This window comes from Motacilla alba, chromosome 21 (assembly GCF_015832195.1).
Source record: "Motacilla alba alba isolate MOTALB_02 chromosome 21, Motacilla_alba_V1.0_pri, whole genome shotgun sequence".
Lineage (NCBI taxonomy): Eukaryota > Metazoa > Chordata > Aves > Passeriformes > Motacillidae > Motacilla > Motacilla alba.
Genome location: NC_052036.1, coordinates 5834000 through 5851234, shown reverse-complemented (window position 1 = coordinate 5851234; position 17235 = coordinate 5834000). Strand labels below are relative to the sequence as shown.

The following is a 17235-nucleotide window of genomic DNA, read 5'->3' as shown; positions in this document are numbered from 1 at the left end:
ACACAACAAAGGCAGGGCCTGGGAAGTTGTTTGCTTTGCTCCGAGCTGGAAAAGCAGGATTTTCTCAGGTGACATCTTCAGGAAACTGAAACCACCGACTTGTTTGGGGAATACTCAGAACAAGTTTCTAGTGATGTGAGAAGGCAAGGGAAGCCCACAGACCCGTGGCAATGACTCCCAGAGGTTCTCCTGCCCTGGGGCGTGGGGTGGTTAATGGCAGCGGTGACCCCGGGTGAGGTCAGTGTCACTCAGGGTGCAGGTGGCTGTTAGCAGGGTTATGCACGTGCCAGGAGCTACTGCAGGGCTGCTTTCCCACTGAGTTAGTGGGTGAGTCACCTCCACCCCCACCCCCCAGCCAATTAGTGCAGGGTGATAACGAAGGGGCAGGTACTGTACCTGGTGATGGGCAGGTCGAGGCCCCGCTGCAAACTGAGGAAAGGCGGGAGAAACAAACACAAAAGGAAAGGCACAAAGAGTCAGAAACACCACAACGAACCAAAATGTCACACTCTATGCAAAATAAACCCACAGAAAATAAAATAACAACGACACAGTCAAAAGCTTTGCTGCAGGACAGCGACACACAGGGACTGAGGTGTCACGATGGACATCGCAACGGGCGCTGTGCTGGGAGCTGGGACAAACAGCCAGAGCTGCCCGGGATCCTAAAGGCACTCAGGGATGCAGGCATTCCTTATCCTGCCTGGGAAGAACACATAAAACCAAAAAACCAACTGAAAACGAGCAGCAGTGGAGATTCTGGAACTGTTTGAGGTGGAGGTCAATGGGCAGAGCAGCTGGGCCGGGGCCGCTCCGGGGCCTGGGGGGAGCAGAGGATGGAGACCCACGGCTGGGAAGAGCCAGGGAGGCACAGGGACATCCCTGCGAGGCACAGAGCAGCCACTCCTGGCACGTCCACCCCTGCCACCGCATTTCCAGCTGTTCTCCTCCACTGGGGTCGCAGCAAAGCCCCTGGAAGGAGTGGGATGTGTCACCCTCTCTGAAAGCCAAGGCCCAGCCCATCCTGGGCCCTGAAGGCAGCAGCAGTGCAGCCTGGATGGAGAACAGGAGGTCCTGGGTCCCAGCCCTGAGCTCAGGCCACTGAATCATCTCCCGCTCGCTTGGGCCACACGCAGAGGAAAATAACCCCAATTTAACATGCTCAGCTGACATTAAAAGCATTTCCCAATAAGGAACTGATTGTTAAAATAGAAATAAAAATGAATGCAAGAAATGGAAAATATAAATAAAGATGAAAAGGTACCCACTTCCAGAGCTGAGTTAGGTGTTGAAACCCATAATTCTCAGTGTAACGAGCAGAGCTCCACAATGAGAGCAGAGAATTCTACTGATAAGAGCTCCAATAATTATCTGCAGTGACCACCACTACATCCATCGTGGATTTTAGCCACCACGTGCCTCTGCTGTGATGGCTCAGCACAGCCACCTCGGCTCACTCAGGGGCTCGTTGTGTTTTACTTTCTGCCTCACAAAGGTGATCAAAGCTGAGTACTAATTAGTGACTTTCTTAATAAGTTTATTTTCCATATGGAAAAGTGGGCCTGGGTTCACTTGCAGCCCTTACAGCTCCTCTAATGCCATCAAACATGAAGCAAAGCAGAAATACTGACTGGTCCATTTGATCTTTTCCTTTATAAACCCCTAAATTGCCTAGATTTAAAGATTTCCAAGAACTACTCTGCTAATCCTGGTGTTTATATATTCCTTCTACCTTCACCTCATGGTGGCACTGGGTGACACTTGGATGAAAGTGATAAAAACCTTCAGAAATGAGTAAATATGGACACACACAGTGATCCTGGGACAAGAGTTTATTAAGAAGGACCTGCACTGGTTCACCCAATAGTTTTCTCACTCTGGAAAATTTTCCCTAAGCTTTACAATGAAGAGTAAAAAAGCAAAGCATGGTCACCTCGTGAAATTAAAAAGCTGTCATTTCTATTTTAATAAAACAGAAGGACTCAGAGCCTCTCGGCATTCTCCCAGTGGCTCTGTGGATGAGGAGAAGCAGGTACCTGGACGAGTCTCCAGAGATAAAAGCACTTCAAGTCCTTATTTTCCCCAAGAACTTCCCCTAAACCAGCTCAAATATCTTGTGTTTGGGAAAAGGGACTAAAGGTACCCTGGAAGGGCTGAGCCTTTCCATAGGGCTGCACGTTCTGTGTTAGACACCAATGAAAGAAAAGAGCCAAAAAGAGAATGCTGGGATGCAGAAACCTTGTACTGCTTCACTTCAGAGCAAGGCACCTCTCTCAGCCCTGTTGCACAGAAAAGATTTGTTCTCACTGCACCTAAAACAAGAGCTGGAAGTTTATATCTGAAGAAGCCAAAGTTTATTCCATGGTGGAAAGTAACGTGTGTTACAAGAAATAAAATAAAAGCTCCAAGTTAGTGAAAAATGCCCTCATCTACTTTGCACTGGTCACCACTGGCTCTTGATTTTAATTTTTTTTTTTTTTAATAATTCTGTTTGATAGGAATTACTCCTGTTAATAGCTGTAAGCAACAGAACAAACTGTAGTAGTCACTGCTGGCTTAGAACAGACACTGCGGGTTGTTTTTTCTCTGTTTGATGAAGACAGTAGACAGGAAAACCTTATAAATCCTGGGTCCAACCTCCCTGCCCCACGCCCCTCTCCCTACAGTCCTGCCCACTGCTCCATGGACACAGGAATGTTCTCTCCCTGCAGATGCTGGGCTGGCACACCTCACCCCTCCTGCATTGCTCCAACACCCTTCTCTTTTTTTGGCAGAAGTCCTAAAATTGGACAGTTTGTGTTGAGACAGGGGCTGGCACGGCCAAGAGCTAATGGGGAATTTTCAGCAGTGCTGAAGGACCCGGATTTTGTTTTCCTTCCCCAGCTGGAGCTTTGCAATTCCCGCTGCGGGAGCGACGCTAACGGGGAGCACAGAGCACACACAGATTGCAAAGGCAGCTGTCCTGGGGGAGCAGAAAAGCCTGAGCTCTGACTCCCAAAGGCCCTGGCATGCAGAGCAGGATGGAGGAAGCTCTGGCTCGAGGGAGGGGCTGGATCAGCCCTGCCTGCCCTGCCCTGCCTGTCCAGAGCACGACAGAAACCCAGGGATGGCACGGCCACCCTGCCACCCTCCTCGTGCCCTCCTCACCCTCCCCTCACCACCAAATGGGACGGTTAAAAAATAAACTGAAAAAAATAATAATTAAATTACAAATAAATAAATCAAGCGAAGAACCAAATGCAGGAGTAGCTCGGGCCTGGGCTAGTCTTGCATTTGCTTTGGGGTGGGAGGTGGAATGAGATGTGATGGGTGGGAGCAGCTTTTAGTCATGGGGTGAGATGGGCACTAGCAGAGCACATGGCAAAACCTGCACACAGGAGAGCTCAGAACAATACAAACAAGGCCGACAGGTGCAGATAAATTCTTCCTCGGGACCTCCTCAGTTATGGGGCCAAAACACTAAAAATTTGACATTTACTGGCCAAATTCCCTGCAGATTCTCTCTCTGCTGAGTGACAAAGCCCAGGGGGCCCTGGTCTCTGTCCTACCCCAGGTCAGACCCCCCAGTTGTAATTCAGCTTTGGGCCCTTGTGGCACCACCTCACCTGGCAGAGGCTGCCACGGCAGCTCGTGCTTTCAGCAAAGAAGCAAAACCAGTGCATTTCTGTAGCCAACAAAAAAGGATGTGGTAAAAAAAATATATATAATAAAGAAAGGAAGAAGAAATTAAAACAGTGCCGTGGGCACAATTGCCTGCAAGAAGGAGTACAGTTTGTTATATTGCTTACAATGCAGTATTTTATCCAGCCTCTTCCAGCCAGGGACCTGTAAACCGGACTCTGTTCCAAAACCTTCCTCCTCTTCCAGTTTTCTGTGCAATGTATTGGCACTGTTCTGCTGGGCTGTCAAAAAAACTGGTTTAGAGATGCAGCTCTTCAGTCAAGTTTTTGCTCCAGTTCTAACCATACCAGCTTAGTTGTGCTTTGCAACAATTAAAGAGAAAGATGATTATACTTACTGAGGAAAGAGTTTCAGCAGCAGTGGCCTGCATTACTGATCAGAATGGGGCACTGAGGACAAATTCCCACATCAAAGAACTTCAAAGTCAGCGTTACCTGGCTCCTCCATCAATAGAGGTTGAGGGGCCTCAGAACAAACCCTGGCATGTCCTGGAGGGGAAGCCTCCAGAGCTGGGCAAGTGCCCCAGTGATGTTGCAGGTTTGGGGATCCTTGCCCTGGGTTAACGCCTGTTTTGTGGACAACTCCTCTGTCTCAGAGGCTTCAGTTTGCTCCAGGAGCATTCACCTTACTCTAAAGAGAGAAGAGTGCTGGGAAGGCACCAGGGGGTTATGGGCAACCTGAAGGTGTCCTGACACAGAGGGGCAGGAGGTGCAGGATTGCTGCTCCCTCAGCTGACAGAGCCCTGAGATGTGGTGATGGGAAGCCACCATGCCTCCAGAAGCTGGGCAAAACCTCTGATGCCCTAGGACGGTCTTCTAACATCACGTGGAGCTGTGCTACAAGCAGAGAATCCCCAGAAAGTACCTGGTGTGGGGAACTGAAGTCCTACAACAGCAGAGCAGTATCACAATAAACACCCACCCCAAAAACACAGACCGTGAAGGATGATCAAACCTGAAGTTGGATGAAAAAGGGGCTCAGCACAAAAAGATCTGAGTACACAGAAGCTCTAGGCTACATGTGAGCACCTCCAGGGTTAGAACTGATCGGTGGCACTGATTTGGGCCCAGAGGCCACTGGAGAGCGAGTGCTGCTGCAGAGAATTGCTTGTGTTTGATCTTTGGTCTATCCCTGCACAAAACACATCCTTATAGAAAAAATAAAAAAAAATTTAAAAAAAGAAGAAAAGAGAAAGATTCTGGCAATGAACCTGAACTCTGTAATGACGTGAACCTGAAAGCAACTAGGCTAAAAATAAATGGTGTTATTTGAAGGCAGATGAGAATCCCTCCATCGCTTCTTTAGGAACTTCAGAAGAAAAATTATCCTACCAGGATAGTGTCTGAAAAACTCAATCAAGGTTTGCCATTCAGGATGTGCTTCCAGGTCAGTAAAATGGGCTTTGCAGAGAACCAGCCCCGTGCTACAGACACACACAGACAGAGAAACACACGAGCAAGGAGGAGGGAGCAGCGGCTGAGGCAGCGTGGGCTCCTTACCGGCGAGCGGGTCTGAGGCTGCGTGTTCATTGTTTGAGGGGCTTGAGGGTACACCAGCGTGGTGGGAGCTGCATTCTGTCCTGAGGGATAAGGAGCCTGCCAGGGAACAAGAAAAGCCAAGTGAGTGGATCCAGTGATTCATCCCCAAAACCAGGAACAGAACATCTTATCAACTGGAGGGACTGACATGGAGATAAAGATGAAAAGATTGCAAGAGAGAAACCATCTCTGTCGAGGACCAATTCATGAACATTGCCTCTCATGAGAGCAGCTTGTAGATCCACTAGAAGCTTCACTAGTAACTAACAGCTCCATTAGTAATTATTAGTCAGAGTTTACTACTATTTTATAAGTCACAGTTTGCTACTATTTATCACCTGAGCTCCCCAAGTGCTGCAGTGGAAAACAACCGAGGAGACACCTGACAGTGTCACCAAAACCCTGTGTGTCCAAAGGCCTGGCCACCTGTTTCCAAAAGCCTCCCCTGAGCCAGCTTCCAAGGACAGCCAGACCTGTAGACGATGGCAATAAATCCTCCAAAATCAGACAAACAGCAAGAAACAACCCTGAGTGTGTTTAACAGAAGCTGCTGCTGCATTAAAGCATTTCCAATGCAATGGAACAGCCCAAAATCATCCCAGATGGAAGGCAGGCCATGGCTACAGGCTCTGCATGTTTTTCCTACTTCCACCCATTTCCATGGGCTATAACAATTTATCCCACCAGATGCTCTCCCCAAGTGTTATTTGCCCAAAGTAACAATAAACCAGAGCTCTGGAGCTCTGCCGATGACGCATTTTAATGAGACATTTAGAAATAACTTTTCAGAGTGCCTTTTTCCTTATTCTTTTTGAACAAAACCATTATAATTTACATTATTATTTTTTAAAATTGTTTATTATTGTAATGGCACAAAAACCAGCCACCAGCCTGCAACAGCCCTTGCTCTCAAGAACCATAGGACCTGGAATTGGTGGAATTGGTAATGTTGGAAAAGCTCTCTGAGATCTTCAAGTCCAACTGCTCCCCAGCACTGGGCAAGGCCACCACTAAACCATGGGCCACAGCTACACAGCTTTTAAATCCCCCCAGGGATGGGGACTCCACCACTGCCCTGGACAGTCCGTGCCACGGCTGGACAACTCTTTCCAAACAGGAATTTTCCCAACAGCCAGTGTAACTCTGAGGCCGCTCCCTCTCCTCCTGTCCCTGTTCCCTGGGAGCAGAGCCCGACCCCCCCGACTGTCCCCTCCTGGCAGGAGTTGTGCAGAGCCACAAGGTCCCCCCTGATTGTCCTTTTCTCCAGGCTGAGCCCCTTTGCAGCTCCCTCAGCCTCTCCTGGGGCTCCAGCCCCTTCCCCAGCTCTGTTCCCTTCCCTGGACACGCTCCAGCCCCTCCAGGTCCTTCCTGTCCTGAGGCTCCCAGACCTGCCCCAGGACTGGAGAGGCCCCAGAAGTGCCAGCACAGGGGTGCAGTTTGCATTGTCTCTTTTCTTCTGCTTTTCCATCCCTGGACTAATCACCTGCTGATTAAAGTGCAACACAAGGTAAATGAAAATATAGTTCAGAAACAATCCAAACAGGAATTCCCTGGTCTCAAGGATGAAAAAAAAAAAAAAAAAGGAAAAATACAACAAATACAACAAACACCCCTTCAAAAACCATGGTAGAGGGGATGAGGGGAACAAGCCCCAAAAAAAGCCCCATCCCAAAACCCAACTGCTGCAACACCTTCTATTCCTACTCTGGGACCACAGTGGAACTGCTTTTTAAAAAGCAAAACTTAGACATGACTCCACAGCCACGTGAGGACACTGCTCCTACCACACAACTTAACTAGGCAGGACCTTCTGTTAGCTTCTGCCTCATTTTCACAGCTTTTTGGGTCAAAATGATGATAAAATGTGTCTCCAAATACATCACCAGGCCTTTACTGTGATCCAGGACACCAAACACACTGGGCAGGGTATTGAGCTGGACAATGTTGTTCTGGAGGAGTTTATACCAACACAGCAGCACAGCCTCAGGTTCAAGAGCAGTGAAATGCTTTGTTCAGCTCCTGGTGGCAGCAGCATCCTCTGAGGGGAGGGCAGGGCAGGCTTGCCCTGTCCCTCCTCTCCAGGAGCTCCCTGATCCAATCCACTCCAGCCAGCCCTTCCCTCCCTTTTCACCACTGCCAAAAGCTAATTAATGTAAACATCTAAATGGAAAAAAGTCTTCTATTTTTTTTAAATGCCAGATGCAGCATCAACTCTTTTCCCCTTTTGTTTGATGAGTAGTTCTGCTGGAGCTGGTGGTGTCAGTGTCATTCCAGAATGAGCAACTCAAAGCTAAGGAGAAGTGGGGAAACTTTTCACCCACAACCTGGAGAAGTTGTCCTGCCTTTGTAGCGTCCTGCTGCTGAATTTCTGCATGTGGGATCTTTGCCCAATGTGAGATTAAAGCTTTTTCCACAGGTCCAGATGCTGCTGTGCCTATCGTGGAATCATGGAAGGGTTTGGGTTGGAAGGGATTTTAATCATCCTCATCCAGTCCCACCCCTGCCATGGCAGGGACGCCTCCTACTGTCCCAGGCTGCTCCAAGCCCCATCCAGCCTGGCCTCAGACATCTCCAGGGATCCAGGGGCTCTGGGCACCCTGTGCCAGGGCCTGCCCACCCTGCCAGGGAAGGATTTCCTCCTAATATCCAACCTAGACCTACTCTCTTTTAGTTTAAAGCCATTCTCCCTTGTATCTCTCCCACCAGCCAGCAGTGAGCACACGGGGTAGGTGACTGTGTTGGGAAATATAAATAAATTATAACAATAAATGCACCAGTTGATCACTGGCTCCTTGTGCCTCCAGCTCTACAGGAGGTGAGACCTCATCCCAAACTGCTGCTCCCACAGCACCTCAGCAACAAGAGAAGAAAATATCTACTACTCTTCCTCATCTTTAGGCCCATGAAAACATTTTCTTCAGGCTTAAACTGCATGTGACAGAGCAGAGCTCTGATATGACTCCCAAAGGTAAGTCTGATGCTGCCCCAGAGTCTGTACCCACCTCCAAAACAGCCCCCATTTTCTTTTAATCACCCAAGCCAAAGGAGATGTGAGAGAAAGGGAGGACAGCTGTCACTAAGCCTAAAAATCCTCTGAGTTTTAGCAGCAAAACTATAAAACAGGTATTTGGAAACACAGTGCCAAAGGCTGTTCACTGGTGACACGTCACTTGTGACACTGACACAATCCAGGGTTAAACTTGCTTTAGCATTTAAACCCTACCAGAATGAGCACAGCATGAAGGCATAAATAGAGAAAAAGAACACACAGAGGCTTAACTGGAGGCCACAGAAGGGTTTCTGCTATGAAGGTGTCATCAACCAAGGCAGTTTTGGACAGATGAACCCCACGAGTGCGAGGTCACAAGTAAGGAACAAGTGCAATACAAATCCCACTGAAGACCACAAACATCAGCTAATTAAGTATGTTTTACAACTATTGCACAACAAGTGCCTCTGCTCCACGTGTTTCCAACCAGAGGGATGTTGCCTTAATTGGTATTTGTGTTAAAACCATAAAAAGGGGAAGAAAAGGGAGGGAAAAGTGGTTTATAAATTTCTGCAGGTATTAACTTCACATTGGCTGTGGGAGCCTAAATAAACTATCAAAGATCCAACAGAATAAATCACAGCACTCTGCTGCTTTTCATACACATCAGCTGATTAAAGCATTGCATCTATTCATCTGCCAAAGGACTTTTTTCTGTGCCAAGCAGCTAAATGGGTACAGAAAGTGACGTGGTCACGTGCAGCCACACAGGGCTCCGTGCACCAGGGCTGGACTGAGGGAATGAAGAGATCAGCGAGGAAATGCTCCAAAAATCCCCTAAATAAACCCCCACGGAGGGGAAGGCAGGGAAGCAAGTACTGCTCTGCAGACAAACGTTGGTTCTGAAGCATCTAAAGGTTGGACTGAATCCCTGAAGTTCAAATAACTGCTGGGAGAGGACAGAGCGCTGCTGAGCTGCTCCACGTCGAGACCGAGCAATTTGCTTCCCTTAAAGCTCTCACCTTCCTGATTTTATGTTTCAGCTGTGGCTGTTCAGGGGAGGAAGGTGATAATAGCTCAGTGTTTATGTATTCCCACAAATTGTTGGGAAAATCCTTTCTCTGGACTGTTTCCATCTCAAGCTGCTGCCTGTGCTAAGCAAGGAAAAATAATCACCAACAACAAAACAACTGAAAAAAGTTATTCTTAGCTCAGGCCCGAGCTGGTTAATAAACACTGAGCCTGCAGCGTAACATGACTCCCTTGGGACTGCCCGTCCTGGGAATAAACAGGCAAAGTACACACATCAGGCTCAAAAGAGCTGAGTCACCCAGCTCTGCCTCTGGAAAAATCTTTTGGGAACAAAACCCTTCCAGCCCCGGGCAGAAAAGTGTCACTTGCTGAGCTCTGTGGCTGGCTTGGCTGGGAAGGGGTTAATCCCTGTGGCAGACTCCCGAATGCTCCCGGCTCAGGGAAGGCTGCTGGGTCTATATTTACTGAAGTTACACACGAGGAGAAGAACTGGACCCGCAGCTCCAGCACATGACCGTGACTCAGGAGCTGCGCGGCCCTGCCAGCGCCCTGACCTTGGGAGGAACCTCTGAATTCCCAGTCCCAAACCTTTGAATTCCCAGTCCCAAACACTCACATTCCCAGTCCCAAACCTTCACATTCCCAGTCCCAAACCCTCACATTCCCAGTCCCAAACCCTCACATTCCCAGTCCCAAACCTCTGAGTTCCCAGTCACCTCCCAGCCCCAAACCTCTGAATTCCCAGTCCCAAACCTCTGAATTCCCAGTCCCAAACCTCTGAATTCCCAGTCACCTCCCAGCCCCAAACCTTCACATTCCCAGTCACTTCCCAGCCCCACAGCCACGGCTCCAGCTCCTGTGGACATCAGCACCGAGTTTACACCTCTTGGGAGGAATGGGACAGAGCAATCGGAACACTCCAGAACAACCCAGGGTTTGCTGGGGCCACGGGCAGCCCCAAAAGCCTTTTCTGCATGGCCACTGACCAACGAGGTGCTGCAGGTCCCTTGCCCAGGTGGTTTTACATCTGGTGTATCTCATGTATCACTGCACTACTGACGGAGAGCACCCAGCTAAAACTCACCCAAGTGTCACCACACACATTTTCCAAAAGATCTTGTTATTATTTAATGTCAAGACATAAAGTACCAAAAACACTCACTGTCTGAAAAGAGGCTAAAACTGTTAGGAGATCCATCTCTGTCCCCAAACAACACAACAACCCATTTCAGCACTGCTCACCCCCATTTCTCCTGCATAAAACCTGCACTGGTCTGCTCCCAAGCCATTCCCTGACCTGTTTAAATGCTGAATATTGATTCAAACCCCCCAGCTGGGCACTCAGAGGCACAGTCAGTGTTCTTCATACTGTACCTCATAAGGGTTCTGTCCTTAGGTTTATAAATTCTTACTCACACAAGCCCCTAAGACCAAAGGCAGCTGCCCCTGGAGCCAAGTACAGGAGGGGGAAGTCATTGCTCAGGAGGGGGAATCTCCTCTTACTCCCTTTTTTAACAACCAGACTTGGTTTTCCTTCCAGCTGCTGAACAATTTTCATTGAGGAAAACCACAAAGGGAGCAGGGGAGTGGCTGTGTTGATGCACCAGCCCTTGAGGCTGCTTTTGCAGTTTTCCCCTGGGTGACTGGCCTGGACAGAAGGCATTTGGCCTCAGACACAGGTGAAGAAATCCCCCACAGCAGCAGAAACCGTCGGTTCAGTCACAAGTGTGGACTGATGGTGACAGCAAGGATGTGGCTTTTAATTGTGAATCATCTTTTCTTTGTGGAGTTGGGCTGGCTCTGCCCTCCCACAGCCCCAAATCCAATCACTGTGACAACTCAATCACTGCAACCCAAACAACTGCAACCCTCCAACGAGGGAAATCTCTGGGCATTCAGCTCTGGGAAAGTAAGAGGATTATAATTTAAACCCTGTCTCTTCATTTCTCCCTAATGAACTCCCCGCAGGCAGCGCAGGCTGGAACAGCAGCTCCTCAGGCTGCCCCTCCTCACTCACACCCAGCACCTTGATTTCCCCCAAGCTTTGGTTTCTGCATGCCCTGGATTCTGAGAAAGGTGCATCAAGCACAGACTCAGTGCCAGGGGAAGAGCCTTTCCTGGCCTCCCCACAGGCAGCTGCTCCCCTTCCTGCCAAAACGCGCAGAGCATCTGAAGACTGAAGGTTACAGAGAGATTTTACTTTTTATCTGATGTGAAAAGCTGTGTTAGTGAAGGCAGCGAGAACAGCCTCAGCCAGAGATCCCAGAAGAGCCCAGAATCTCCTCCTCCCACAGACACTGGCCAATGAAAGGAGGCTGCACTCCATCCAGGGGCTGCCTTGGGAACACCAGCAGCATCCAGGGGAGGCACAAGGAAGTTCCTGCTCTCCCAGTCCCCCTTACCACGCTCCCAGGGGCTGCAGCAGAGATCATGAACACAGGGCAGAGCAGCTTTTGACCTAAAATCAGTATTAAATGAAAAATAAACCACTCTGTAGCTATGTCACTGCACTCTGGAGATGCCAGGATCAGCCTCAGGTACCTCCACACAAACAGGGCACCGCTGGCTCCTGCACCTCTCCTGCACACCCCTGAATGTCACCATCATCTTGGCAAGCACATAACATCACTTTTTTTCCTCCCTGGTGTGCTCTGCACTCAGCAGAACAGGCTTGGAAGCTGCTGGCAGGAAAAAGAGTATCTGTAAGATACACACCCAGCTCATCTGCAAATATTACAGATGATGGTGGAGAAAGCTGAATTATTAAATTTATTCATTTCAGCCTTTTTTCTACAGCACCCCCTCAAATAATGCATAAAGTGTATTCTCCCACTATTCCTGTGAACTCTTCCAGCTTTAAAAATAGCACAACAAACGATTAAACCACTAAACAAGGACAATTCCCCTCTAAATGCTCCCAGTTTGCTTTTCATTATTACAATGATACTTCAATGATCATCACACACGCTCTCAGATCCCTCTGCTTGAACACAAGTCCCCATTCACAGCCATGTGTTCAAATATGCAGGTTTTAGGTACCCATCACACCAGGGATGTCACATTTTTTAAGCAGCTCATTTGCAAATTATCCAGAATCACCGAAATCAGCTCATCCTCACCAGGGCAATGCTGCAAAACAAAAATATGCAGCAGTTCTACTCTGCTGCCTCTCTGAGCCAGGGCTGCTCCCCTGCAGGGTGCATCAGCACCTGAGAAGCACTGTTTTCCTGCATATCTTGGTATAAAATACCTGGAATATTCAAAGCCCCATGAAAATCACTGCCAAAAGGACTAGAGCTCTTCTCTGACACCAAACAAATTGTGCAGATGAAGAGCTCCACATAAAAACCAGAATGAACACAATTCCAGTGCTAACACTCTGCTCCTGGTGGAGGGGCTGGGATGGCACCAGGGTGGGACTTGGTCCAAATCTCTGCACATCAGATTTACTCGGAAGTTTTGAGCTTTGGATTTGGGTGGAGGCACATAATAAACAGGAACTGTGACTGTTCAGTGAGTTTATTTAAATATGTAGGCTTTTTCTAAAGCTATTTCCTCAAAATGCCAGGATTCAGCTCCAGGTGTTTTGCCTGATTTTAGGACTTTAACAAATTGCAGACAAGTAAAAAATGCAGAGAAGCAGTAGCTGGCATCCTCGCTGCCCTTCTGCTGACAAGTACACTGCTTTAGTCCCTCTTTTTCCATAAGCCCGGCCATCAGGGAATTCCTCTCCTTGGTAATCACTAACATTTTAGTGGAAGGTGTCCGTGCCCATGGCAGGGGGTGGAACAAGATGAGCTTTAAGGTCCCTCCCAGCCGAACCCAGTCTGGGATTCTGTGATTAAGCTCAGCCTTTAAAAGGATACAAATATCCTGACCCAGGAGGAAGTACTCCTCTCTCTCCCCTTTTTCTCTGCAGCAGTTTGTCTTGGGATACATCACCCCTGTCATTACCTGCACAGCCAAATTTGTAACAATCTTTTTTATGGCTTTACATGTTTTCACCCCACACATCAGAGTGGGCAAAGGAGGAAGGCACAGGGAAACTGAGCCCGAGGTAACATCCACAGAGCTACAGGCACCTTTCCAACTTCAACGTGGATAATGAGATTGTCTCCAAGGCAAGATGGTGAAGGAACAGCCTGCTGTTCCCTGGACATGGACTGTTTGTGCCAGGGACCAAAGAGACACAAAATGCACATTCTCGACCTGTTGGAGTGAGTCCTGAGGAGCCCATGGAGACACTCCAGGGCTGGAGCCCCTCTGCTCTGGAGCCAGGCTGGGAGAGCTGGGGTGTTCACCTGCACAAGAGAAGGCTCCAGGGAGAGCTCAGAGCCCCTTGCAGAGCCTGAAGGGGCTCCAGGAGAGCTGCAGAGGGACTGGGGATAAGGGATGGAGAGACAGGACACAGGGAATGGCTTCCACTGCCAGAGGGCAGGGCTGGATGGGATATTGGGAATGAGGAATTGCTCCCTGGGAGGGTGGGCACCCTGTGCCAGGGCCTGTGCCAGCTGGGGCTGCCCCTGGATCCCTGGCAGTGCCCAAGGCCAGGCTGGACACAGGGGCTTGGAGCAGCCTGGGACAGTGGGAGGTGTGGGACTGGATGAGCTTTAAGGTCCCTTTAAGGTCCCTCCAGCCCAAAGCATTCTGGGTTTCAGTGATTTTCTCCTCAGCTCCACTGGCTGTGTGTGTCCCTCCCCAGGTGCAAGGGCAAACAGAACCCCCAGCCTCGGGGAGAACAGAATCCTCTTCCTTCTCCCCAGGCACTGCTCCAGCCCGTGAGCTGAACTCCAGACACAGCAGAGGGCCTGCAGTGCAAGACCAAACCAGGGATTTTGAGCCATGGGGGTGGACAGGGGGCCTGCTGCTGGCTGCTCCCTCCCAAAGCCATTTTTAAATCCATCAGCATGGAATCTGCTGCTACTGAAGGTGGGAGGCCACGGATAATGTCACAGGAAAACATTCCAGAACCTCTGGAAACTCTGCTATGGCTTCATGTGGCTCCTTCCAGAGGCTGAACTGCCAGGCTCTGCCCTGGCTGCAGCACCTGGCTCACAGCCTGGGGTGGTCTGCTAATGACCATTATGTAATTAAGCAAATTGGCATTTTCTGTAATAAAGGTACTCAAAAATATGGAGTGTACGTGTGTGCTGAGGGCAGAAATTCCAACATCCCCACTGCTGAAAGCAGAGCTGGGACTGTCTGCAGAAACACCCCTGAGTTCACAATGCCTTTCACCTGTCCTGTAAAACTGCCTCCCATTCCAACAAAATAGACTTTGAGGACAATACTTGTCCCCAGGAACAGAACCCCAAACAGCCAAGACCCTATTCCACATCAAAACAGCATCAGCAGTTTTGCAGCTTGCCTCCTATTTTCCTCCAAAAGCCAACAAGAAGCTCCAAAAATGTGTCATCTCAGAGGATGCTGCCACCCTTGGAGACACTCAGAACCCAAGGAGAGGTGGCCCAGAGTTATCTCTCCTGCTGATCCAGCTCGGAGCAGGCACCTGGACCTGATGATCCCAGGTCTCTTCCAACCTTCACCTGTGTGAGGGCAGCAATCAGATAAAATATCAAAGTTTCACTCAATTCCACTGAAGCCCAGAAATACCCTACATATAAAGTATCTGAATTTGCACAAAGTTAAAACAAGTTAATAAATGATGGGTTTCTAATGGCACCATAAGGAGGGATCTGTGGAGAACACGGGCACAGCCCTTCCAGGCTGCAGAGTGGAATTGTGGCTCCAACATCTCCGTTGGTTCAATGGAAAGCAGCACAGTGACAGTTCAGCTGGCAGGAGAGCCAGGCTGTTTATGGATTCAAAGCCTCACCTCTGGAATGTGGCCTCCCTGCTGCAGGTTAAATGGCTCCAGAGGTTATTCCTCTGTTTCCCAGTCTGACACCACGGCTAACAGTGGACTCCAGGTACCCCACGGCTCCATCTCCCTGGTTTCTCTGGCTGTAGGGATATTTTATGCCCTCTACGCTCACAAAACACAGGCTGTGTAAAGCCCTGACTTTTGTGCTGACTCTGGTGCTTCACAGAACACATGGTGTTTGTTTAAAAACTGCGTATTTTCTGGAGCATGCAAGAAAACATCCATTCAATTGCATGGAACAGAAGGTACTATTGCAGAAGGAATTCCAGAATTGAAGTTATTAAATGCGAGGAAATGGCAAATTGCCTCGTATTGTTTTGTCTTCTTATATTATGAATAAAAATGTGGTTCAACAAGTGGCTAAGCCTGAAAAGCACCAAAATAAAGCCCAGGACACGTGACTGTGAGAACAGAAAACTCACGTGCAAGAGTCCTGAAGAAAGGGATCTGGAGAATTTTGAAACAGCTACAGTTGGATTTTTCTATTAAAAACGCTGGTTTATTCCACCCCAAATCAAGCCACTGGCAAGTTTAGAAGTGCTTTTGATTCCCAATAATCTGACAGGCCAAACAAAGCCGCTTCCGCTCGCGCAGCAGCCAGGATGTGCCGTGTGGCCAGGACACCCACAGAGAGCTCTCCCTTCCAAAGCCCCTGGCTGCCCAGGGTGGAAGGGCCAGGCAGCACTCGCAGCCAGGTCACGGCCACGCCGCAGAGGAAAAGCTCCAGCAGCAGCAGAAAAAATTCCCTCCCCACTGGGCACACCAGAGGCCTGGAGGAGGATTAAACACACCTCTCAGAGCACGGATTCTTCACAGTGCCAGGACAAGGGAACGGCTTCCCACTGCCAGAGGGCAGGGATGGATGGGATATTGGGAATGAGGAATTGCTCCCTGGCAGGGTGGGCAGGCCCTGGCACAGGGTGCCCAGAGCAGCTGGGGCTGCCCCTGGATCCCTGGGGGTGTCCAAGGCCAGGCTGGACACTGGGGCTTGGAGCAGCCTGGGACAGTGGAAGGTGTCCCTGCCATGGCAGGGGGTGGGACTGGATGAGATTAAAATCCTTTCAAACTCAAACCATCCTGGGATTCTAGAAAGGATTTTATGAGGCAGATGAGGGGTGGGTCTAAAGCCAGACCTAGTCCCAGCTAGACTCAGTATTTGTGTTGTAATCTTTTCTTTGCACATGTACATGATAAAATTGTAATGGGTCTTCCTTTCTTTCCTTTCCTTGCTAGAAAAAAAAAATTAAAGGTTCTGTTTTTCTTGAGTGCACAAATACTAAAACTAATTCATACATCCCTCCTACATTGCACCTTACAAAAACCAACTGCTTCCAAGGTTAAATAATTAAAATAAATAGTGTTAATCTGCATTTGAAGCTACATTATGCATTCCCAACTCTCCCTTCCTACAGCTCTTACCCCCAGATGCTCTCCCAAATTAGAAGACACCCATGAAGCCCAGCACCCCCTCACAAAAGCCCCCTGAAGACCAAAGGCACGGAGACACAAGACATGTTTGATGTTTCCAGCCAGATCTGCCCAGACTTACCCTAATGAGTTAAAAAGCACAGTAATGAACCAAAAATAATGAAATACATTCTCAGAGGAAATATTTCCAGCATTATTAACCCAATCAAAAACCTCCTAATCCTATTACAAACCAGAGGGTTCAGCTGCACTTCCAGCAGGTCTTGAACACAAAGGCCAAAAGAAGATTACACTTCTGGATTTATCAGCTATTAAATAACTCACAGTTTCAAATCTCTACCTGCAGTCACATATTCCTGCAAGCCTGGAATTTGCAAAATGCACTGGAAATGTGCTGGGATGAAACCTGACCCGGATGTACAGAAGGAAGCACAAGGAAAGAAGTGAGAAGAAAAAGAGGTCAACCTCTTGACTGGTCAGAAGAAAATCCATTACTACATATGAATCTGGTTATTAGGTAGGTTTACTGTTCACACTATCAGGAGTTGAGTTGCTTAAATTTGCCTTCTTCTCATTATCTGGAATGGACAGCAGATCCACGAAACTGCAATCTGCTGCTTGGAGGAGCAGCACAAACAGGCAGCACTGTCCCTCAGCTGGTCCAGCACCAACTTCTTCATTTA

The 17235-nt window shown here is 48.8% G+C and overlaps 1 protein-coding gene across 16 annotated transcripts in view; it reads right to left on the bottom strand.

Annotated features, from left to right (window-relative positions):
• The window catches only part of EIF4G3 (eukaryotic translation initiation factor 4 gamma 3), a 143588-nt gene that overhangs the window by 68396 nt on the left and 57957 nt on the right, over positions 1-17235 (bottom strand). For 9 of the 16 annotated variants that reach the window (XR_005259600.1, XM_038160021.1, XM_038160022.1 and 6 more), the window contains 3 exons: positions 5181-5276; positions 3789-3902; positions 397-429 (listed from right to left, as the gene is read on the bottom strand). Coding sequence is in view for 15 of the 16 variants with exons in the window: in XM_038160021.1 (XP_038015949.1) it covers positions 397-429; positions 3789-3902; positions 5181-5276 (243 nt within the window). In the remaining variant the exon portion in view is untranslated. The remainder of the gene's footprint in view (positions 1-396; positions 430-3788; positions 3903-5180; positions 5277-17235) is intronic. The other 7 variants (XM_038160029.1, XM_038160031.1, XM_038160030.1 and 4 more) reach the window with 2 other exon arrangements.